At 41.0% G+C, this 25128-nt stretch overlaps 1 protein-coding gene across 1 annotated transcript in view; it reads right to left on the bottom strand.

Moving 5' to 3' along the window:
• Ankrd13c (ankyrin repeat domain 13C) overlaps positions 1-22158 on the bottom strand; it is a 47936-nt gene extending 25778 nt beyond the window's left edge. The window contains 5 exon segments of the mRNA XM_038311285.2: positions 1588-1633; positions 2445-2530; positions 6976-7080; positions 11135-11176; positions 21199-22158. Of these exon segments, the coding sequence (XP_038167213.1) occupies positions 1588-1633; positions 2445-2530; positions 6976-7080; positions 11135-11176; positions 21199-21631 (712 nt within the window). The 5' untranslated portion in view covers positions 21632-22158.
• Positions 22159-25128: the final 2970 nt, after the last annotated feature.

The raw sequence follows: 25128 nt of genomic DNA, 5'->3' as shown, positions 1-25128 counted from the left end.
TTCTCTGACCCTTCAGCTTTCACTCCCTAATACCCGACTCCAGGTGTTATTTATTAAGACCATCAGCTTCCAAGTGTGGCTAACTCCATCCACTTCAGGCCGCTGTGTGATATACAAATGAAAACACACCCTGAGGTCACTAAACGTTATTCAATCAAGTGATCATGGATCTTATCTACTAGATCCTTTAAATGTCATTTGGAAAAAATAGCAAAAAAGTAACACTTAAACAAGATCTTTGAAATGAGGCCACTAAATTTAAGTTTGAATCCCAAATACATACCCTTGCTCTTAGTTTCAAAGTCTGTGTAAGAGAAACCACACCATTTGCACACACCAACTTCTATCCTCCAAGGTGTGTACACATGTAAAGGTCAAAGGTTGATGGTGAGACGGGGTCTCTCACTGAAGTAGGAGCTCATCAATTTGGCTAGAATGGCAAATCTCTTGCCCCTCCTACCTCTACCTCTGCATGGGATAACAAGCATGCACTGCTGCATCCAGCAAAGAAACAGAACTCAGGTCCTACGCTTGAAAAGCAGGCACTTTTCCAGCTCTCGGTTTTCCCCAGACTCTCGGCTGCACTGAGTGATGACCTGAGGTGAGTGTGCACACCCAATGCACTGTGGAAGTGTAACTTGCATTAAAGGGTTTCAGTGTCAGAATGTAACTCTTCAAATTAAGTTGTTTATCAATCTTCCATGACCTCCAAACTGTAAAATGTCTATTAATTTTCTACTACTACTGAATAGATGTAGCACGAATAATAAAGACCCAGAGACAGATACTGGGGTTCAAGATCAGAGAAGCAAAGCAGCCAATCACTAGAGACTTCTTACCTGTACAAAATCTTCAGACTGAAAAGAGAGTTCCTGTCTCATCCCCCTTATATTTCTCTCTAGTGCTGGTATGGCTGACTAGTGTGGCTAGCTTTGGACTCTGATCTTCAGGCAGGCTTTATTTATTAAAACACAAATAAAATGACACTATAAATAGTTTTTAGTAAGATCTAGAATGACCTAGTTATGGACAGTAATAACAAAATGTACTATATATTATAGAATATGAATACATACAAATAAAACATATATTATTTAACTTCCAAACTACATACAACTATATAAAATGGAATATACTTCAGTTTTGTCACTGCATGGCTTCAATAATTATTTTAGAGATAAATACCACTAGCCATTTAAATAATTTTATAACACAAATGTTAACTCAGATGCTAGCAAAAATGTTTATTGTATTAAGTATCAAATCTTTAATAAAAATAAAATTAAGCTGGACAGTGGTGGTGCATGCCTTTAATCCAATCACAAAGGAGGCAGGGACAGACAGATCTCTGTGAGTTCAAGGTCAGCTTGGTCTACAGAGCAAGTTTCAGTGCACCACCTGGCCCAACAATACAAAAGTTATTTTAAGTTAATTTCCCATCTTAAAAATTACAATTTTGAGAGCTGCTTCTCTAACAGGAAATGGAATGTTACTCATGGGTTTACAATGACTATGCTAAGTATCAAATATGTCATGCTAACATTTCTATAAATCCATGTTTTTTATAACAAAACATAGCACTCTTACCCCAGCTTTGAAAATCCCAGTGAAGCTCTAGGTAAAAATCACCTAGCTGAGAAATAAAATATGAAAAATTATTAAATATACTTTAGTTACAAGTTCTGATACTTATCTTTTTGTACCCCCCACCCCAAAAAATACATGATTATCATTTAACATCTAAAGACTAGAGGAGAAATGAAAAATTATTCTTCTATTTCTTATATTTAGAGTTTGAAAAGAACAAAACTAGCCAGACAATAGTGACGCACACCTTTAACCCTGGAGGCAGAGGCAGCAGGTCTCTGTGAGGTCAGCCTGGTCTACAGAGAACTTCCCAGAACAGACAGGGCTACATAATGAAACCCTGTATGGAAAACAAACTGTCAAAATACCTTTGTAGAGCAGCAGCCTCAGGAGGATGTGGCTAGCAACCATGATACCACGACATACCTCTTCTAGAGCACTTGTCTAGTTTACTAAACATAGTAACCGTCCCAGTTCAATGAAAATGTTTCCAATGTTTCTACCAATAACACAACCACACATTATAACCCCAGATTTTTATTTCAATTACTTGATTTTAAAATGACTTTCACCATTTAACTGGTCCTTACTTAACTGGGGAGGAATTTAACTGCACTTTAAAAGACTGCTTAAAGGGCTGGAGAGAGGCTCAGAAGTGAAGAGCACCGGCTGCTTCAGTCCCCAGCAGCCATGGTGAGAAGCTCACCACTGCCTGTAACTCCAGTTCCCATGTCCTCTGGCCTCCTTGGAAACTCTACTTATCTACACATACTTACAAGTGCGCATCTTAAATGCTTTTTAAACCCACACTTATAGTTACTGTTTAAGTAAAGAATCAGCAAAGAAGCCCAGCTTACCTCTTTTAGGGCTTTTAACAACCGAGGTCGTTTTTCTCCAACGCTCTCCCTGGATTGCTGCTTGAGTTTCCTTAGAAGAGCTGTGACTGAAGTTTAAAGAAAACAACTGATTAGTATTTTTCCTTATTTTCTGTATAATTGTTAATTTTCTACAATGAATGTCACTGCTTTTTAAATTTTTTAAAATTTCCATTATATTACTGGAAGTGTGTGTGTGAACATACAACATGTGAGTGCACCTTGTATAATGTGTGGTGCATATGGCTATAAAATGTGTATTCAAAAGTCACAGGCAACTCTGTGGAGCCATTTCTCTCCTTCTACCTTGATGTGGGTTCTGTGTGCTGAACTCGGGTTATCAAGCTTCAATTGCTAGGTGGCAAGTATCTTTACACACTAAGTCATCCTGCTGGCCCTCGTTCCTTTTCTTTCTTCTTTCTTTAAAAAGAAATAAAAGTTGTAAAATTTTAAAAATCCAAGTAGTATTAAATAAAACTCCCGAATATGAAACTTTTTATAAGATTTTCTTATTTATGTGTATGTGAGGAGTGTGTGTGTGTGTGTGTGTGTGTGTGTGTGTGTTATGCTTTGTGCACAGAGGGGTCCAGAAGAGTGTTGGAGTAACAGGCATCTGTGAGCCAGCCCCTCCCCTATGTGAGGGGCAGGTCCTCTAAAAGAGCAGCAGGAGCTCTTACCTGCTGAGATATCTCTCCAGCCCCCAACTCAAAACTTCTAAGAAGTTGACTAGTGGGAAAGAAATCCTAACATAGTAGTCTCAATTTATCTTTGCCTTTGTTAGTCATCTATTGATGGATTAACTGAATAAATCTTTAGTAGAGATAAAAATCTAAAAACAAGTCAGGTGATGGTGACACACTCCTTTAATCCCAGCATTCGGGAGGCAGAGGCAGGTGGATCTCTGTAAATTAGAGGCCAAGCTGGTCTACAAGAGCTAGTTCCAGGACAGGCTCCAAAGCTACACAGAGAAACCCTGTCTTGAAAAACAAAAAAACAAAAACAAACAAAAATCTGAAAACAACACACACATAACAAGATCTCACAAAGCTGATATAAAAAACACTAAGAACACTAGATAATTAATTAGAAATGTGCTAAATACACAACTGGAGCGTTCTGAAAATGTGTCACAAAAAGGAAATCCTCCTCTCTTAAAAAAAATATAAATGAAGTCTAAATGAAGAAAACTCAGGCCTACGTAGATGGCAAATCAGCATAGACTCTGGTATGTGGAAAATTTGACAGTGCCCAACAGAATACTCAAAACCACCATGCAATCAGTATTCCATCACACAAGCTATAAACAAGCCTAGAGACCAAAGACAACTGGAGAACAGGACAACAAGGCATAGCTGTCTGCATCAGGAAAAGCTGGGAACTTTGGGACATGGGTTAAGATGAAATAGTTATATTCATTTTCTCCCTAGGCCATCATTGCTCACCAGGTAAACATGATTTTGTTTTTTCTTTTCCTTTCCCTTGTTTTTTGGAGACCTGGGCAGCCTAGAACTCACTATGTAACAGACAATGACCTTAACTTCTGATCCTTATGCCTCCACTTCCCCGGTGCTCAAATGCCCAGTTTTACACAGTGCTGGAAATCAAACTCAGGGCTTCATGAATATTATATAGTCTATCAATTGAGCTACATTCTTAGTCCTGACTGCTTATTCTATAGCACAAAACATTAGCAAAATTAGCAGAAATTAAATCTAAAAGATAATCACAAAGCTTTTGCTAATAATTTATAATAAATTTTCTGATTCTCCCCAAAAATGTAATCATCTATGCCATAGAAAATTTCAAGATAATGCAACTAAACGAAGACTTTGTTTGTTTGTTTGTTTGTTTTCAGTTTTTTGAGACAGGGTTACTCTGAGTAGACTGCCTCTGCCTCCCAAGTACTGGGGTTAAAAGTGTTCACCACCACTGCCTGGCCTAAATAAAGAATCAAAAGCCATCTCCTTAAACAACATCACAAATACAACTTCACACTGACATTTCTAAATAAATACCATTGGTTCAATTAAGTTAAATATTTGAGTTTTCACTTTATTTTGTTGTTTGGGTTATTCATAAGGTAGTTCCTGACAAGAAGTACAAACTAGCTTGAAATTCACAAACTCCTGCCTCTACCTTCTATGTGCTGGGTTATTGAGAGTTGAATATTTATGTGATAGATTATAGTAAAATATAAAATTGAATACGGAAATGTCCTGAAATTGGCTTTCCATTAAGAAATATTTCCTGGCTCTCGTCACAGATAACAAGCTCAAAATGACCAAGAATCATGCACTTTTTCTTTATTTTAATGCACAAAGTGGCTTTGCACATATTTTTACTGTGAATAAAAAAATCCTTGGAAGTCTCAAAGTCCTCACTAGTTTCCCTTCAAAAAAAAAAAAAAAAAATCAAAGAAAGTCCTCAGACAAGCTACTACTCCATCCTCAGTCCTTTACCTTTCTTTGTCCCCTGAAATAACTCTATGACGAGGCCTGTTTCTTCATCTCATAGGGGTTTCTGATTTTGTTCACAAAGGACAACTGTCAATATGTAACAAAAAATACCACATGCCAATTTTGCTGTTAAAATTCCACAGAAGTCTCATCACATATTTTTACAGTCAAATACAGGTTCATCATTCAAAGTTGTCCAAGCAATTCAGGCAACTCACATATGTAATATGTGGATTACACACAACCAAATCCCAAGAAAGTTTCCAGAAAAATCTAAAACTTAGCACAGAAGACTGAGTCCACACAGCAGCCTGAAAGTACAAAATGCTACATAATTCTTCAATAAACATGCTTTTTCTACAAAGCTGTTTTAAATTGATTTTCCCACATGAACTATGAAATAATAATAGTATCAGTCATCCAGATTAAATCCAGATAATTTCTTCCAATCATCCAGATTAAAGCCTGCAAATGTAATCTGTGTATCAGGCATGGTGGTTGTTGTATAACAGTTTCTTTGAAGATTAAAACATTCCATCCTGCAGGAAATTTTTTAAGCAGGAAGGTAAAGAACTCAGAATAGCTTCAGAAAGTCTCTGAAACTGAGCAGATTCACTCTAAGAGTAAGTAATAAAAGCTGAGAGTTCATTTCATATCTAGCTAAGTCAAGCTGCAAAGAAGATTCTCAGATGGAGGCTGGAGAGATGGCTCAGAGGTTAAGAGCTCTGGCTGCTCCTCCAGAGGTCCTGAGTTCAATTACCAGCAACCATATAATGCCTCACAACCATCTAGAATGAGATCTGGTGCCCTCTTCTGGCCTGTAGGAATACATGCAGACAGAACACTGTATATAATAAATAAATAAATAAATAAATCTTTAAAAAAAAAAGAAAAAAAAAAAAAAAAAGACAGACAAGCAAAGCTGCAAAGACAATTCTTGACCAGCCACTCTCTTCCTGGAAGAAACAGAAACCAGCTGAGCAGCCTGGAAGAGGTTTAGAACAACTGAGACACCTGTAAAAGACAATCTCCAACCTGCTGATTGCCTGCAGACTGTGTGCTCTAAGTTCTAAGCTTTGGGAGCTGGGGGGTGGGGGTGGGGAGACTTTGGTGATGCAGCTGCCTTTTGGGTCATTTCTGCTCCTTAAGTAACCCCTCACCCATATTCCTATAAGTAGTAACAATAAAATTCACTGGTTCACCAAACTGGACTTTAGTGGTATCTGTAGCTAAGGAAAAAAAATAGCCAAATTGTATGATAAGGAGCTTCAGGAAGGCTTTAACGCCTAAGCAGCAGCAGCAGTTCAGAGAAGACACCCATGTAGAACAATAAAAGTGAAGACAATCAAGCCTGACCCAGGGGTGGGTAATCACTCTCCTCCCCTCTAACCCCCCCACCAAAAGGTTATACCGAGGATGGAGATAGTTTGTCCAGTCAGGAAATCCCCAAAGAGCCAGATATAATGAATGAGAAGGGTACAGTCACTGTGCCAACTCAGGGCCACTCTGACAGAGGAATCCAGCAGGCACAGAAGAAGAAAGCATTCCCCTTTAGCCCTGACTAGGTCTGAGCAGATTAAGACAGGCCCTGAATTTAATCGGGTGTGGAAAAATGTAGAGGCCCCTTCAAAGAGTTCCCAGATAATAGAAGCATAATGGCTCAGAGACTAAACTAAGAGACAGCACAGTTCTTAGCTTTCAGGAAAGTCTACATCCACTGAAAGTAGGTAAGTGCTGTTAGCACCATAATTTTTATTTCAATTAGTAAGTCAATAGTTAAGCAGAAAAAAAAAAATAGTTAAGCAGAAATAATAATTTGCCAGAAAAGACAACTGATTGACTTCAAAAAGAAAAACAGCCCTAGTACCACAACCACTGAATGCTTCAAGGAGGACATTAGCAGACTTTCCCACATGACTCAACTCTTCCTGCTGCTCAATGTTCAAGTATTCCCAAGTTATGGATAATTCACGCATAAGTTTGCAGACTACTGAGTAGAAGTAAACACATAAAAACGACCTAAGCACATCAATCTGTATTTCTAAAGCACTGCTTACTCATCTGTCTGTCTCCATAGCTGATGGCTTCCGCCAGAGGGCTCCATCCCTGAGCATTTTTCACCTTTACGGGAGCGTTGTGAGCCAACAGTAAATGTGCACATTCTGCAACATAAAAATTAGTAATAATTATCAGACACGCAATTTTTTTAGAATATTTTAAATATGAGTGTTATGCAAAAGTTCAAGAAACCAGATTACTACATTTGTGAAATAATGCCATTCTATGTATAATTAGTAACTTATAAACTCCCATGTATATAATCAGGTTGTAGCAGTCCCCAGATTCAAAGGTACCCAACCTAGCTAAAAATAAGTTGGATTCTCTCTAAAAGTAAAGTATTGTTTTCTGTCTCCAAAGAATGTCTGAAGCGAGTTTCCAAAGACTGCAAGCTAACCTAAAGGGTTATTTTATTATTGAACCTCAAGGGTTATTTTATATAAATATCTACAATTCAGCTGAGCATGGTGGCGCATGCTTTTAATCTAAGCACTTGGGAGGCAGAAGTAGAGGCAGTTGGACTTCTCAGAGTTGTCTGAAGGCTAGCCTGGTCTGCACACAGAGTTCCAGACCAGCCAGGGCTACATGGTAAAACCCTGTCTCAAAACAAAAACAAAGAAAGGGCTAGAGAAATGGCTCAGCGGTTAAGAGCACTGCCTGCTCTTCCAAAGGTCCTGAGTTCAACTCCCGGCAACCACATGGTGGCTCATAACCATCTGTAATGAGATCTGGTGCCCTCTTCTGGCCTGTAGGCACACACACTGACAGAATATTGTATACATAATAAATAAATAAATATTAAAAAATGTTTAAAAAAAAAAACAAACAAGAAAATATCTAAAACCCAGAAAGATCCAAAGAAGAATTTATATACCTGTCCTGTCAATGAAATGTTAATTCTTTATTGCAGGAAGAAAAAAAGTGTTTTCAAAAGAAAACACACTGAGGGCTGAAGAGATGGCTCAGAGGTTAAGAGCACTGGCTGCTCTACCAGAGGTACTGAGTTCAATTCTCAGCGACCACATTGTCGCTCACAAGTATCTATAATGAGATCTGGTGCCCTCTTATGGGGTGCAGGCAATACATGCACACAGTACACTGTATACATAATAAAACAATCTTTTAAAAAAATGGATACCATAAACCTTTATCTCTTTGTATGTAAGGGTCAATTCATAGCAATTTCCTCCCCGAGACTATTTATGGAACCTATCTTTATGGAAGATATCACTTGGATTTTTTGTTTGTTTTTCGAGACAGGGTTTCTCTGTCTAACAGCTCTGGTTGTCCTGAAACTCACTATGTAGATCAGGCTGGCCTCAAACTCACTGAGATCCGCCTGCCTCTGCCTCCCAAGTGCAGGGATTAAAGGCATACACTACCACTGCCTGGCTTCCTCTTTACAGTGAGTTTCAATGTAGTCATATCTTAAACACTGTTGTGCACACAGGTTTGAATTAATTATTACCAGGAAACTTTTTTTCCAAATTGTATATGTCTAAAATAAGCTGCCTGTAGTCAGACTCTCAAAGTCTGAACCAATCAATACTGGCTGAGTGATGCTGAACTGAACTACCTTCTGATCTCCCATGGATCATTACTCTGCTAGTCTTAGTGGTTGCAGACACACACGCATGCATGCACATGCGCGCACACATGCGCGCACGCGCACACACACCCCAATTAAATACTTAACTAAGCAGTTACTATATGTCTATTTAGTATTTTTAGTGGTGGAGGTGGTGAGCATGTGCTAGGCAAGCATCCCATCCCCAATAATCCCTAACTACTAGAAACTGAAAACAGAAGTGAAGGATGAAGGTAAGGTCTTATTACCAGAACTTTTATCCTATGAGGAAGACAAGTAAATATTTTTTTAAAAATGTACCAACTGTTGTGAAGGAAATAAAAATATTACAGTCACATGATAGGGTGAGCTAAATGGCTTTACTTCAGCATTATTCTTGGTGATAGAAGGAATGACAAGAGCAGAGAACTCTATTAGAATAACATAAATTAAATATAGACATTTCATTTCTCAAAGGCATTGAAGAAAGTCTGTTCAAAGTATGTGAGAACATGTGATATAGAAGACTGATTATTTTGCAGAATGTGGTGGCTAGCCCTTTTAGCTCCAATACTCTCACAGAGGCAGATGGATGCCTATGAGGTCCAGGCCAGCTTGGTCTACCATAGTGAATTCCAAGCAAGCCAGGGCTACATAGTACAACTGTCTCAAAAAATGGATTCTTTTAAATATACTGATAGCAAACTAAGTGTCCATCATGGGTCCTAAGGACACACAATTCCACACATACTGCTAGAGAACTGTGCGGTTCAAAGAGGAGCACTACAGCAAGGGACAGGAATGAGGAAAATGGTCAGAACACATGCAAGTAAGGGGTGAGCTCTTTTCAGAAAATAACTTACTGCCAGTCAACAAGTGGTGCAACCAGAGAAGCAGGTTACACCATCCAGTGTGTACTGGACAGAGGAAAAGCTCTCCATGAGCATTCATACGGTGTCAAAGCATCACTCCAAGACTAGGTACTAATTAGAGGAGAATGTCTACAGCAACCACACCTACAGCATCACCAATCTAGGGAGAGGACTTAGAATGACATGGAAAAGCACAATATGGAAAGTACAGCAGGCAGAACTTCCACTTGGGTGAACCCAAGCTGAGGTCATACTATGAAGAAGGCTTAAAGGTGAAAGATACCCTTAGGATAATAAATATGGAATTAAGTTTTATGGGTTTTTTTGTTTTTTTCCTGGGAGGGAGGGGGCGCAAGGTTCCTCTGTGTAGCCCTGGTTGTCCTGGAACTTCTTTATAGACCAAGCTGGCCTTGAACTCACAGAAATCTGCCTGCCTTTGCCTTCTGAGTACTGGAATTAAAAGTATACATAACCACTACTTAGCTGGAATTAATATTCTTTAATACTATCAGAAAAAGAAATGAAAAGAGGCTTCTTGTTCATCTCTTACAATTGTATTCTGAATCGGTGTGTTTGCACTCATTAGCAAAAAAGCTTTTTATTAGTAATTTATTTATTTTATGTTCACTGGTGTTTTGCCTGCATTTGTGTCTGTGTGAGGGTGTTGGATCCTAGAGTTACAGACAGCTGTGAGCTATCCTGTGGGTGCTGGGAATTGAATGTGGGTTTTCCGGAAGAGCAGTCAGTGCTCTTAAGCACTGAGCCATCTCTCCAACCCACAAAAAATGATGTATTTTGTTACTCGTGTGTGTGTATGTGTGTGTACATGCATTTTGTGTCTGTGTGTGTATACCCATGGAGGCCAGAAAAATGTCAGATCTCTTGAAGCTAAAGTTATAAACTCTCAAGCCCTAAAGAAAACTTTTAACTTAAAATGCCTAATCTAAAAGTATCTTTTAAGTGACCAGAGTGATGTCTCCATGGTTAAGAGCACTTCCTGCTCTCCCAGAGAAACTAGATTCAGTTCTCTGCGCCCATGGTGGGTGACTCACCTTTGACTCTGGCTCTATGGAATCTGACACCCTCTTCTGGCCTCCAAGTGCACCAAGCACAGACATGGTACACAGGTGTACATGCAATCAAAACACATACACATAAAATATAAAAAAAACTTGGGGGCTGGAGAAATGGCTCAGTGGTTAAGAGCATTGCCTGCTCTTCCAAAGGTCCTGAGTTCAATTCCCAGCAACCACATGGTGGCTCACAACCATCCACAATGAAGTCTGGTGCCCTCTTCTGGCCTTCAGGCATACACACAGACAGAATATTGTATACATAATAAATAAATAAATATTTTTTAAAAAAAGGTTGTTAACCACTATGTGGGTAATAGGAACTGAACAAGTCCTCTGCCAGAGCAACTAGTGTTCTTAACTACTGAGCCATCTCTCTAGCCCTTGGTTAAGTAATTTTTAATGACAAAACTGGGGCCATCAAGATGGTCGCTGGGTGAAGACTCTTGCCACCAAACCTGATAACCTTACTTTGATCCCCAGGAACAACATGACAGAAGAGAACCAACTTCCACAAGTTGCCCTTTGATTTCCATACACATGCAGAGGCATGCATGAAATCACACACATACACACAAATAAATACAATGTTTTAATGACAAAACTGATGTGGGAGTGAAGTTCAACATTAGAAGTATTTACTAACCTTTATTTCCTAACATCACAGCAAGATGTAAAGGAGTGTTTCCTAAAATTGAAAACATAATTAAATTAGAAGCCACAACAATAACATAAGTTTTATTTAAATGTTGAGTTCAGCTCCTTCAGGATTGTCGTCACCAAACTTTAAGCAGAAATAACACATTTGTTTTCTAAGACAAACTCAGAATGGGGCAAAAGTGAAGCCCTGAGTACCTTTCCTGCCCTGCCCAAAAGTAACCAGCAGGGCATTCACTCTTTGAGATGTTCCCACAGGCTTCAGATTCCTTTTGCTGCTCATTTATCATATCAGTCTTTGATTAGCAAATAATTCACATATCTACTTACTATGTAGACCAGTCTCTATCTGCCTGTCTCTGTCTTGGAGTGCTGGGATTAAAGGTATGGATCACCATGCTCCACAGGTCAGATACATCTTCCAGATTGCATGAACAAGTAGATAGCACCATTCCACAGGTAGGGACCCTGAACTAAACAAAAGTGGTAAAGAAAAAGCCCCTTGAATGTGGAAATCCTCCTGTACCAGGTTCTTCAAACTGTGAGCAAGCAGCGCAGACTGCTGCCGCCACAGCTGTAGCAGCTCCTGCCCTGCTACCATGCTCTCCCCAGCCTGGGCACAAAGAATACCCTTTCTCCTTCAAATCGCTTCCAAGGTATTTGATCACAACATGAAAGTAATTTGATACACCACCAATACTACTCCAGTTGGCCAAGTCAAAGCAGTCTCTGTGAAAATCCCCAGTAATGTTTCTCGAACTAACAAGCTGGTATTAAAATTCATACGAAAATTTCAAGGAACCCAGAACATCATCAACTCAGAGTTAGCAAATGGCAAAGCTTTCCTGGACCCTAGCCACTATCTCGTGAATGGTTTATGGCTGTTCTCAGAACAGCCTGTAGAGCTGGCAAGCCTAAGATATTCACTTGTTGCCCCTGAAGTAGACCTGCTCTAACCAGCTATCTGCACTTGGTTTCTATGACAGAGCCTAGACTTTCTAGAAACCATCACATTACACTGTATTTATCTAGAAACCATCACATTACACTGTATTTAAATGTCCTCATAGCTAAATTTACTTAACTCTGGCATTTAATATACTGTATTTTATAATATCAGAATCATCAAAAACAAAACTAAAACACCATATAATCAAACAATCTCACTCTGGGGTATATATTAAAGCAGTGGTTCTCAACCCTTTTGGGAGTCAAACAACCTCTTTCACAGGGCTCACCTAAAACCATCGGAAAAATACAGATATCTACATTACACTTCATAACAAAAGCAAAAGTATTGTTATGAAGAAGCAACAAAAATAACTTTATGGTTGGGGGTCACCTCAACAGTAGGAATTGTATTATAGGGTCTCAGTATTATCATTCTGTCAAAGAGACATCTGCACGCTTGTGTTTACTGCAATACAACAGTGAAGATACCGTCAATCAAGTCTACACCAAAAAAAATTGGACTTTTAAGTGGGCAGTGAAATACTACTCAACTATAAAGGCTTTTCTCTCTTTTGTGTAAACATGGATAGAAGTGGAAGTTAGGGAGATAAGCTGGGAGCAACAAGACAAATACTGCTGTTTTTACTCTTGAGGAAGGCAGAAAAGCAAGTAACACAGCAGAGACAAACCTTGGTGTTCTCACTTACATGTAGATGCTACAGGAGCTAATCCAGGACATACTGAGTGCCCAGTGAAGTCGCTAGAGGGTAGGGAGGGGAGAACACAGGGAAACAGCGAGAGAGACAATAACACCAAACACAACTGAGGTGTCGTCTGGTACAATAAGGGAATGACAGCCTAGAGCTATGATTCAGAGTAACTGAAGGTCAGAGTCTGATGGCCCCCAAGACATGGAAAATGAAAACATCTAAAGAGATAGAAATGCTAACTATGCTGACTTGGTCATTGAAGAATGCATACACGTATCAAATTACATTCATTTATTACATAATTATGTGAATATACTGTGCCAATGGGGGGGGACTGCTACTAAATAAAGATTAGGACTTCAGAAAACTAAGTGTATTGTCCAAACTAATGACAAGAGCAGTTTACTTAAAATATTTTAATTAAAAATATGAATTTCTCTAAAGTATGCTCTACTAGAATGGAACGTATTTTAAGATCTGTTTCTGCATTTAATTAGGGATAAAACATTTTTACCTACCCTGAGCAAAGGATGAATTGCCATCATCAAAAATAAAAGTTGTTTTGAAGTATAAGAAGAAAATATAGTTTTACAAAGTCTCATTGTTGTAAAGAGAAAGAGTTTTCAGAGCCTTTTTTGGATAGCTGTGGGAACTCTTTGACACTGTACTAAAACTGATTTGTTAAAGGCATTTACAATGGGAAATCCAAATTCTATCAGGATCTCTTACACTAAAATACGTTGGTTTCTCTTGTACTGTAGGTAGAATTTTTATTTTTTCTTTCAAAAGACACTTTTTACAGATTTATTTGTGTATGTTATGTACATGAGTATTCTATTTGCATGTATGCCCGCACACATGAAGAGAGCAAGGGATGCCAGTATAGATGGTTGTGAGCACCATGAGGTTCCAGGGAACTGACCGCTGAGCCATCTTTCTAGTCCACTGTGGGTAGAATTTTTATGGTGTGTGTGTGTGTGTGTGTGTGTGTGTGTGTGTGTGTGTGTGTGTGTGTGTGTGTTGCAAAGGACCAAACTTGGAGCTTCAAACACACTAAAGTCTAATACTCTACCTATACTACACTCCTAACCTGAGCGAGACATGATTACAGAATACATAGCATCATGAAAAGCACTGTCTAGAAGTCTCATGGCCATCCAGATATGGATACATTCTAATAGACAGTACCAAAACAGCATGTTATATGTGACCATAGCAGTGGTTGTAAGAGCTAGGAACCTGGAAAACTTAAAATGGCTGAGCTAAGTTTTCAAAATTCTAACTTTAATTTATTATTTACAAGCTTTTTTTTAAGGTTTTCAACAGTTTTTTTGTGTAGCCGTGGCAATCCTAAAACTCACTCTGTAGACCAGGCTGGCCTCGAACTCCAGAGTGCTGGGATTTAAGATGTGGGCCACCACCACTACCTGGCTAATTCTTCATTTAATTAGTAGCAAACACTATTTTGTGCTGAATGGGACCAAGCTCACCCCATTTATTTACCAGAGAAAAATCTGCCAAATGTCTAAATTGTCTTTAACCTGTTGTCTTTTTTCCCCAAGGGGGAAAAAAATGCTCTGTGGGAAAAGGGTATGTAGTTCCTCTCCTCATAGCCAGTTTCAGAAATATTTTTCCCTCATTTCCCCTCAGCATGCAAAGGACATTATATACAGCACCTGAATGGCAACAAGAGTCCCCAAAAGGCAGGCGTTCGCTCAGCAGGGCTTTTGTGCTCAGTGAACAGGCCAACGAACAGAAGGCAAGTGGTGACTTGTGTTATCACGAGACACATTTGATCTGTACACCCTAATTATAGAGCAAAGCAAAAAACAAAACAAAAAAAAAAAAAACCAGACCTAGTACAGCACTAAGTTGTACACATATATCCAAGTCCAATCCACAAACAAGAAGAAATTCTCCCTTAAAAATGCTACTACTGTAGTAAACGTACAACCCCTATATCCCCTCCACCCCTCCCTTCCAGTAACAGCTATTTACCCTAGCACTATCCATGAACCTGTGCCTGCAGACACCTGCTTCATAGTCAGACCTCTGATGAAAACCACCCGATCGCATTCCACGTTGCTACATGCAGACGCCTTCACAGGGTCTCAGCAAGCTTACAGCATGGCTGCCTCTCAATCTCCAAACTCCAGCCACATTTCCATTTTCTGTCCACTTCATCAGTGTTCTTCCTCTGAGTTCCTGATGGCAGTACCTTTGCATTTACTTATCTCTGCTTGAAACTGTTCTAGACTCTGTTCGGCTTAACTCTCTCATTAGTGCCCCCACATACACGCACACCCGACATGACTCAGTAGTAGACACACCACACATCCACTGCTTTGTCTACTATCTGGCTCATCAACTACCATGCAACCCCACAAGAACAGGAATTGGGTTAGTCTGTTCACCTCTGTGCTCCCAACATCAAAACCACAGATATTAGAAGTTCCATGTTTATCTATTGAACGAATAAATCAACCAATCAAAAAAAAGCCATTAAGAACCAAGAGAACAATTTCAAATCTGTTTCTACTCTCAGAAATGCCTTACTCTAGAACAAGGCAGATCCCCTCTCAGCTGTCCTTGAAAAGCAAACAAAAGCAGCACATATAAGGACACAGTACAGGTGTTTCCTAGAACTCAGTACAACTATGTAGAGCCTGCAGTAACTGTGCACCTAAAACTCTAGCCGATCCAGTAGTCCAACAATCTTGCCCTCTACTGTTCTGATAGGCAGTATTTAAACACCATCAAATTAAATCCTCAAAAAGCTACCTAAACGTCAAGAACAAGGCAGCTTTTACAACCCACAGAAAACAGCCTGTCACACACCAGTCAACAAAATCAAAGGCAGAGTCACTAAATCTCCAAATTCACCAGCAACTTCTCGTAGTTATGAAAGGTAAGGGAGAGCACTTCACACATCCTGCACTCTCACTACTGTTGGTCACATCAAAGTCACTAACAGTTGGGAAGAGCTGATTAACTTAGGAAGGAAAAAAACCTCCATGTTTAACAAGCAGGAAGTGTAATCCAAACCAAGTCTTCAATCTATTTGCACCATTTTCAGTTCTGAAGTACTGAATAGTAAAATCACTAATGTCCATTATAAACATGAATAGTCCAAACTACTCATGACTCAAAAAAATCTTGACAATGTAAAAGTCTGATGGAGGAGGGTCATCTGTCTATGTGTTACTTTCATTGGTTAATAAAGAAACTGCCTTGGCCCTTTAATAGGACAGAAAATTAGGTAGGCAGAGTAGACAGAACAGAATTGTGAGAGAAAGAAAGCAGAGCCAGGCAGTAGCCATGACTCTCAACTCCCGATACAGACACAGGTTAAGATCTTTTCCGGTAAGCCACCACCTCATGGTGCTACACAGATTGCTAAATATGGGTTAAAGCAAGATGTAAATAAGAGGCTGAAACTAATGGGCCAGGCAGTGTTTAAATGAATACAATTTGTGTGTTGTTATTTCAGGGGCTAAGCTAGCTGTGCGGAAGCCGGGCAGGACGAAAAGCAGTCTTGCCTGCAGCTCCTTCTACAAAAGTCTAGACTACTCGTTTTTTCAAATTTCTACATTATTTATTTGTGTGTGTGCATGCAGGTATGCGTGCCTACAGAAGTCAAAACATGGTATCAGATCACCTAAAGCCAGACTTGCAGGCAGCTATGAGCTACCCAACATAAATGCTGGGAACAAAACTCTAGACCTTCATAAGAGCAGCAAGTGCTCTCAGCCACTGAGGCATCTCTCTGGTGCCTTAACCTTTAATTTTATATTAAAAGGAAAAATTATTTGAAGATACAATAAAGATAAAGGTATGGTAATTTTGTGTACTGTCATGGTTTGAAGGACAATACCCCCCCCCAAAGGGAGAGCCTCCATTGGGACGTGTGGTCTTGTTGGAGGAAGTGTGTCATTTTAGAGGCAAGCTTTGGGGTCTCATATACACCCATGCCACACATAGTGAAACAGTTCACTTCCTGTTGCCTTTGGATCAAGATGTAACCATGTCTGCCTACACGCTGCCTTGCTTCCTGTGATTTTGATAATGGAGTAAACCTCTGAACTGTAAGCAGCCACCCCAGTTAAATGTTTTCCTTTATAAGAGTTGCCGTGGTCATGGTACCTTCTCACAGGAATGGAAACCGTAACTAAAGCAGTACTTTTAATGTATTATTTCCCTCCTATTCCCCAAAAACTATTATTAAATAATCCCCAAGGCACAATCGCTTGGTATACTTGATCACAAGATGTACAAATTTTATCATGTTTAACTTTTAAAGCAATGTTTAAGCCCAGAATACAAAAATCCTGAACTTATTTAGCAGATGTATTTGACCAACATCTCATCAAGGAAAAAACAGTATGCAACAAAAAATTTATCAAAGATTAATCCAAACTAATGGAGGAATGAACAATAAACTTAAGCAGTGACAGACTAGACATCAACAAGCTCTCCACATAAACCAAGGGTCAATAATAAAAGCAAAACAAAATACCTTAACTGTAGAGCATTGTATTTGAAAAGTAACTGCAAGTTTGGGTATGGGAGTCTGAGGCAGGAAAATGTCAAGCTTTAGGACAGAGCTCGGACTACACAATGAGACCTGTCTCCAAAACAGGATCAGTAGGTGACTGATAGGTAGACAAATAAATGCAAGAAGGGACAAGGAGAAAACCACCAAATTACTTGAGAAAGGCAGCATTAAAAAGTTTTTATCTAGGACTAGAAAGATGGTTCAGTGACTAAGAGCACTTGCTGCTCTTCCAGAGAACTCAAGTTTGGGTACCAGCACCTATACCTATACCAGGCTACTCACACCCAACTGTAAACTCCAAGGGAAATATACCTAGGGCCTCTAACAGCACCTACCTGCATGCACACACACATATCCACATGTAGACAGTCCAGACACATATACGCCCCCACCTAAAGTAACAAAAATAGACCAGGTAGGTATAGTGGTTCATGCCTTTAATCCCAGCACTTCGACTTGGGAGGCAGAGGACAGTCAGTGGGTCTCTCCTTATGAGTGAGGCCAGCTGGTCAACATATCGAGTCCCAGAAGAGTCAAGGCTATATAGTGTGACCTTATCTCCAATAAATAAGTAAATACAAATCTTTTTAATCTTTAGGTCTTTTTAAAAATATATTTCATTGTTAATTTTTATTATGAGCACGTGTATGTGTACATATACCACGTATGTTCAGGTGTTGCAGATGGCTCTGAATGGACATATATGGGTGCTGGAGTGACCTGCGGCCCAGTGCCACTTCTCCAGCCCTGTTTTGGTCTTGTACTGTGAGGCTGTGCTGCTGTGGAATTTCTGTGCAATGCCATCCCTGCCTGCACAGACACCGCACTGTTCTCACAGGGAAGGGGAACAGATTAGGGTTCCGTGAACAGCAAGTTTCTACAGTTTTAATTTACTTATTTAAAACACTGAGTATTTGCTATGTTTTAGGAAAACCATCTTAAACTTTTCACAGAGCACATCGTATGACAACGGCTACAGAAGATGCGCTGACTGGAAAATAAGGGGTGGAGTCTAAAGGGCTGCCATGGGGCTGAATAACCCAGGGCTTTTATTTGTGCCATTGCTCCAAGAAATTTAAAAACACAAAAAATTCTACAGAAACTGAGAGCTATCTAGTGACAGGATCTTTCCATAGGCTCCTATACAAAGAATACGAGACTCCTAGTAACCAAAAAAATAAAGTGGGGCTTTTTAACTTCTATTGTAAATACTAAGTGAGAAATATGCATTAAAGGACTGTACTGCAAAACAAACCAAACATTAGAACTGACTTTCCTAAAATACAGTGAGTCTCAACAGAAATTCACAAAGAAGGTAACATGTACTTACGGATTCTAGCTATTATTTCTTTCTTCCTTTCCTTTTTTTTTTGGAGACAGGATTTCTCTGTGTAGCCCTGACATTTGCTCTGTAGACCAGGTTGGCCTCGAACTCAGAGATCCTCCTGTAGGGCTGTGATTAAAGTTGTAGGCCACTACTGCCCAGCCATTATTTCTATTTCTAGTCTCATGATTTCTATTGCCTATGCAACCTCAGCAAAGTTCTGTGCCTCTCTCAACTGTTTTCTGATAGAAACCCAGTAAGAGCCTTTTAAGAAAATCACTTAACAATTGTCCATTAAAAGTAAAACCAGAGCCAGGTAACAGTGGTGCATCTCTTTAATTCGCGGGGCACTTGGGAGGCAGAGGCAGGCAGATCTATTGGTGAGTTCCAGGCCATCTGGTCTATAGAACGAGTGCCAGGACAGACTCCAAGGCTACAAAGAGAAACCCCTGTCTTAAAACAAAAAAAAAAAACAAAGTAAAAGCACAGAGCTGGACTGAGTTGGGTAAAATGCCTGCCACACAAGCATGAGGGCCCAAGTTTGAGTCCTGAGGAAAATGGGGTGTGGTGGCACTGCATGAAATCCCAGAGTTGTGGAAGCAGAGAACAGGCACAAAGCACCTAGAGGAAAGCAGCACTTCCAAGAATGGAACGGTAGCAGGCAAGATGGCTCTGTACATAAAGACAACCTAAGTTCAATCCTGGGACCGACCACAGTGCCACAGGCCCACCAGAACTCACTGACTTCCCCAACAGGTGCAACGAAGAGAGCACAGGGGAGCACAGCAGCGCGGCCATCTTCCTTAGTGAGAGTGCAGGATGCGGCACAGCCACTTCACTGGCAGGAGCCACTGGTGGCAATCATCAGAAGTGACAGAAAGGCAATAAACAAATACACACATTCCACTTAAAAAGTGAACTGTGGTGCATAAAGAGCAGGAGTATAGGGATATATAGAAGTCTACATACCTGACAGAAGTCAGCTCTAGCAGAGGCTAAACACAGAAAGGGAAGTCTAAACAATCGCACCTCAGAAACCTCAGTGGGTCCTGGGAATTCCACTCATCCCTTACCTGAAAGAGCATTAGCTCTCAGAGAACATTGTGGACACTCTCAAAGTAACCTTAATGTAAAGAACTAAATTTTAAAGGCAAAGATAATCACAGTTACTGGTGGACCAAATTTAAATCACTTCCAAATAACCAATAAACTAGGAATACAACTCAACTATTTAAGTCAGGATACAATTCTCAGCAGCAGTCAAATGTGCCTGTTACAACAACAGAATTAAATAAAAAGTAGAAAAATGAAGACCTAGAAACAGCTACAGAGCACTTTTTTTGGTATTTAATGGTGGTGGCATTAAGACTATAGTACTGTGAACTCAGATAACAAGGGCAGCTACAAAACTGAAAGAGAATATGTATTTACTTATTTTCTATCTTTGTTCTACTTTTAGATAAGAAGCCTACAAACCAATGAAATTCAGGGCGCTTATTTCACCGGTGGTATTGCACTAATATGCAATGCCACTTTGAGCAGCTTGCTTTATAACTTCCATGTTAGGTTAAAAACATCTGCCAACAATATTTGCTAACTATTACAAGTTTAAAATGGTCTGTTAATAAAGTGTTGAAAAATAGTTATAACTATTCACATTAGTTTCAACTATTTACGATTACACATTAATTGTAAATTAGGTACAATCCCCAGCACCATGAGAAACAAAAATGGATGCAAATCAATCTTAAAACTTGTTATTTAAAGGAGGGGAAAAAAAATCAGCTGACAAGATGTGACCAAAAGTAGCTACCATCCACTACCAAATAAACTATGCTTTCTCAAGCATGCTGTAAAGACAAGACTTTATTATGAAAATTATAGTACTGACTTTACCCTCAGTCAAGTCAAGATAAAACATTGTTCCTAGTGTGAAAAAGGCAATAAAAAAAAAAAAAAAAAAAGCTACTGACAAGCCTCTTCAATTGCTTTGGGAAATCAATCGCAGACACATTTCTGTGTGGCTTTCAAAAACCAGTGTTTTAACTATCCTGAAAGCAAAGCCCACACACACACACACACACACAAGCACGGTAACAAATACAATTCACACCTAGCTAGCTGAACTGAGTGATTAAGACCAACAATATATATGTTCAAAGTTAAAGCTCCAAGAAGGAAGGGGGGCAATAAAGACAATTCCGTAAACCAAGAAGACTTTGCCTGGCTGTGAGACAGCCTGACTTTACGCGCACACGAAAGGCCTGCCGCTGAGACAAGGCAACTTATCCCGAGAAGCTCGTGGGGGGGGGGAGACAAGAAGGTAACATTCCTTTCCAGCCGCACCCACGAGACCCAGACTCCTGACCCCCGGCACGATGAAGCTGAAAGACTCGAGAGTTTTCTCCGCTGCGGTGCACGGTGCGCGGACCGGAGCCCAGAACCCCAAGGCTGACGGTCACCCCCCCCCCCCAGGGAACCGAAAACGGGCAAAGCCGGTAGGCAGAGCTCACCGTGATTATCTTTCTGTCCGATATTGTGCGTGCGGATGAGCGAGGACAGTCTCCTCACGTCCCCCTTGAAGACGCACTCGTGCACCGGGTAGAGCGAGGGGCAGCTGCCTCCGTCTGCGACCACAGCTGCGGGGTTGCCGCCCAGGCAGGCAGGGGTCGGGCAGGTGGCGGTCACCGCGTTGTGTTGCAGCGGGGCCGGGGCTCCGGGGCTGGGCGCGGAGGGCGCCTTCAGCTGCAGCCGGTGGTGGTGGTGGTGGCTGAAAATCTTATGGCAGGCCTTGCCGCCCTTGCCGCCGCCCGCCCCGCTTCGGCCCCCGGTGAAGGCGCCGCCGAGAGCGGCCGTCGCCTCCTCCTCGCAGGGCTCCAGCACGTCCCCGTCCTCTTTGCTGGGCTTGTGGTCCCTCCGCAGGGAGCGGATCTTCTCCCCGGTCATCGCCGCCGCGGCGCGCAGGGCGGGCTCCGGGAGGCTCACCGCGGGCCGAGCCGGAGCAGCGGCGGCGGCGGCGCCCGGCGATTAGAGAGGCGGCCGCGACCCTCGCACGCAGCATGAACTCCCGGGGCGACCGCGGACCCGCCACACGCGCATCTCCCGGAGGCGGCGGCCCTCGTCAGCGACGAGGAAAGCCGCGGACACACGACGCCGGGCGCCGCCGAAGCCGCCTCCTCACACGGAAAGACCCGGCGCAGCCATCTTCCCCCGTCTCCTCTCGCGAGAGCTCCGGAGAAGACGCCGCGGTGGGTGAGCGGGGCCCTCCTGCGCTCGCGCCTTTGTCCGGGCGGCGCCCCACTCCCCTAGCACAGGGTTCCACCCCGAGCCCGGACCTGCAGCAGGAGACCCGGACTCAGAGGTCTGACCTGGTGCTCCAGGGCTTTGACCTGCAAAGAAGGAGGTTGACGACAGTTGCAAACTCTGGCTTAAACCCTCAGGTTAGAGAACCTCCCTAAGAGCGAGGTGGGAAGACACCGGGGCACGCCGGATGTGACATCACTGAGCTGCGCTGGACACTCATTCAGTAAACATTTGCTGAGTCTCTGTTTGGGTCCCTAACCTGTGCTGGTACAAGACTGTAGTGAAGGAAAGATGGCCAGGTTACAGGAAAAGAGAGGTAAATTTAGTTTTTGAAGGGTGATCTTGGAGGAATATAAGGGCTGACTTTGGAATTTAAAGGCTGTTCCTTACATTCCCCAGGAGGGGAAGACTTTCAAACATTTGTTAGTTGGGTGTATTTGGAACAAACGTCAGAGTTAAAGTATGCGAAGGATGCTTACTTAAAGAAGTGGAATAATTTTTTAAAATAAGTGGGCAGTAATCTTAGAAAGACCCGCAGTTGGAACTTTGCTTCCTCTCTTCCCCCCCTAGTGAGGAAAAATCCAGGTGAGAGATGGTGAAAGCATGCACGAGTCTGGAAAAGGTTTAAGACTTGAAAAATAAGTTCAACATTAGCATATTGAGTTGAAGGTCCCTGCTGTTTGACCACAGTTAGTTATCATACATTTTGGAAATATGGGGATAAATTCTTAGGAAGGAGAAGACAGAGTTTGGATAAGATTCAGGAATTATACAGTAGCCCAGAAGTGGCAGCTTCTCCTAAAGAAGAGAGTGTGTGGAGTGAGAAATAGAATGGTGTGGAACAAAACCTTGAAAACACCATAAAATATAGAATGACTAGTCAAGATAATGAGTGGGGGTCAACGTGGTGTGTGTGTGTGTGTAACTGAACATTTAGAAGCCTAAACTGAACATGGTTGCTCAAAACAATAAATTCTAGCACTCCAGAAACTGAACCAGGACAGGAGGGTCACACAGATCCAAGGCCAGCCTCGCGTATCAGAATTAATAGATGGACCAGTGAGATGGCTCACCACCACGCCTGAGGGCCTGTGTTCAATCCCTAGGACACAACTGGTGAAAGAGAGCCCACACCAACACTTTGTTCTCAGAAGCCTAAGAGAAATGTACAGATAAAGAAATGAGGGGGCTGGAGAGATGGCTCAGAGGTTAAGAGCATTGCCTGCTCTTCCAAAGGTCCTGAGTTCAATTCCCAGCAACCACATGGTGGCTCACAACCATCTGTAATGGGGTCTGGTGCCCTCTTCTGGCCTGAAGGAATACACACAGACAGAATATTGTATACATAATAAATAAATAAATATTTAAAAAAAAAAAAAAAAAGAAATGAAAACAAAAATCTAGTTAGCAGATAGGCAGTCAGTCATGTATCTCGTTACTGGCTGCTATCTCTCCATGGCTCTAAAATCTCCTAGGTGTCCTTCCAGTGAAATCTAACACCATAAACATTTTTTTAATTCAAACAAAATATTTTTTAAAATTATTGTGGTGCTGTGTGCTTGTAATCCCAGCGCTCAAGGGGTACAGCAAGTGACCATTTTCAAACAGCAAACATATATGCATCCCTAAACTCTAAGGGCTTACATTATTCAACAGAGGAAAGTGACATCAAAATATGAGTAATGTGAAAATATTCAGCTCAAGAAAAATACAAGATCTGAAATCTCTAACATCCCAATATAACATAAGAGGAAACTATTAGTTTGATAGTGAAACAGAAATCAAATGATCAGAAAGTCTTTGTGGTGGAGTTGGAGAGGTTGAGAGCACCCCTGTTTTTCCAGGGACCCCCAAGTTTAATTCCAGCACCTACAGGACAGCTCACAACTCCAGTAGTTCCAGGGGACCCAACACCCTCACACAGATATACTTGCAGCCAAAACACAAACTACATAAAATAAAAATAACTAAAATCTTTAAAAACAATATTTGTGGATCAAGTAATATCTGAACTAGGTTATAAAAAACTGAAAACCTATTCTCTACTCTTTTTTTTTTTTTTTTAGGTTTTTCAAGACAGGGTTTCTCTGTAGTTTTGGAGCCTGTCCTGGAGCTAGCTCTTGTAGACCAGGCTGGTCTCGAACTCACAGAGATCCGCCTGCCTCTGCCTCCCGAGTGCTGGGATTAAAGGCGTGCGCCACCACCGCCCGGCTCCATTCTCTACTCTTAAGAGGCTCACGTTTCCACCCTAGCAGGCCTCCATGCCTTCTCATGGCTATTTGGATGTCCAGAGCTCCTTTCCATTTTGGAATTAGTTCACACTTTTTCTCTTCTCTACACGATGACTTTTGTAATAAAATTTTGGCATAAAATTTGGGATTAGGAAATTACACTCACTGTTACCCTAACATAAAATGATTTCCTTTTATTCTGAATGTCAGTCACAAACTACAGTTGTATAAATATTAGCAGTATCGATGATTTATAACCCAGTTGAAATGAGCAATGTTTTCAAATTCTACTACAGTGGCTGCAGATAACATTTAATATTCATTACTAGCTAAAAATTAAGGTCTACTACTAGATCTTGTTTCTTAATGGTTTAATAAAGATGACTGTATGTACAAATTTATTTTTTAGAGTATTTTATAGCAGTTTTGATATACTTTGCGATTCATTTTATGCTCCCAGAAAATCTGTGCCAAAAATGAGTGACAACAGTCTGCTGTAGCATTGGAGAGGTCAGTGGAAGGAAAATACACACTAGGAATCCTTCTTGGAAATCACCTCTCCTAGCAGCTCCCCAGCCTTCTGAATTGTTTCCTCCTTTTTCTTCCTCATTTTTCGTTACAATTTCCATGCTTCTCCTTCATATTCTTGTCCTTTGAGTTCTGTGAGTAGGGAGCTACACCTAGCATTGCGGTGTCAGGGTTCCAGACAAAGAGCTCCACAGAGTCACCTGCAGCAACCTTGGGATCACTTTGCAAAGCCCTAGCCTCTCCTGAAGCCTGGATTTGTAACTGCACCATAAAAAACAATCCAGACCAGGAAGTTAAAGCAGAATTTGGAGTTTACCAAGAACAGATTATAAAATGAGAAAAAAAAATCATTTAGGAAAAGTACCCAAATGGGCTTCTTAA

This window comes from Arvicola amphibius, chromosome 14 (genome assembly GCF_903992535.2).
Source record: "Arvicola amphibius chromosome 14, mArvAmp1.2, whole genome shotgun sequence".
Classification (NCBI taxonomy): Eukaryota; Metazoa; Chordata; class Mammalia; order Rodentia; family Cricetidae; genus Arvicola; species Arvicola amphibius.
Note: the sequence above shows the minus strand (reverse complement) of the source record. Positions and strands in the feature narration are given on the sequence as shown.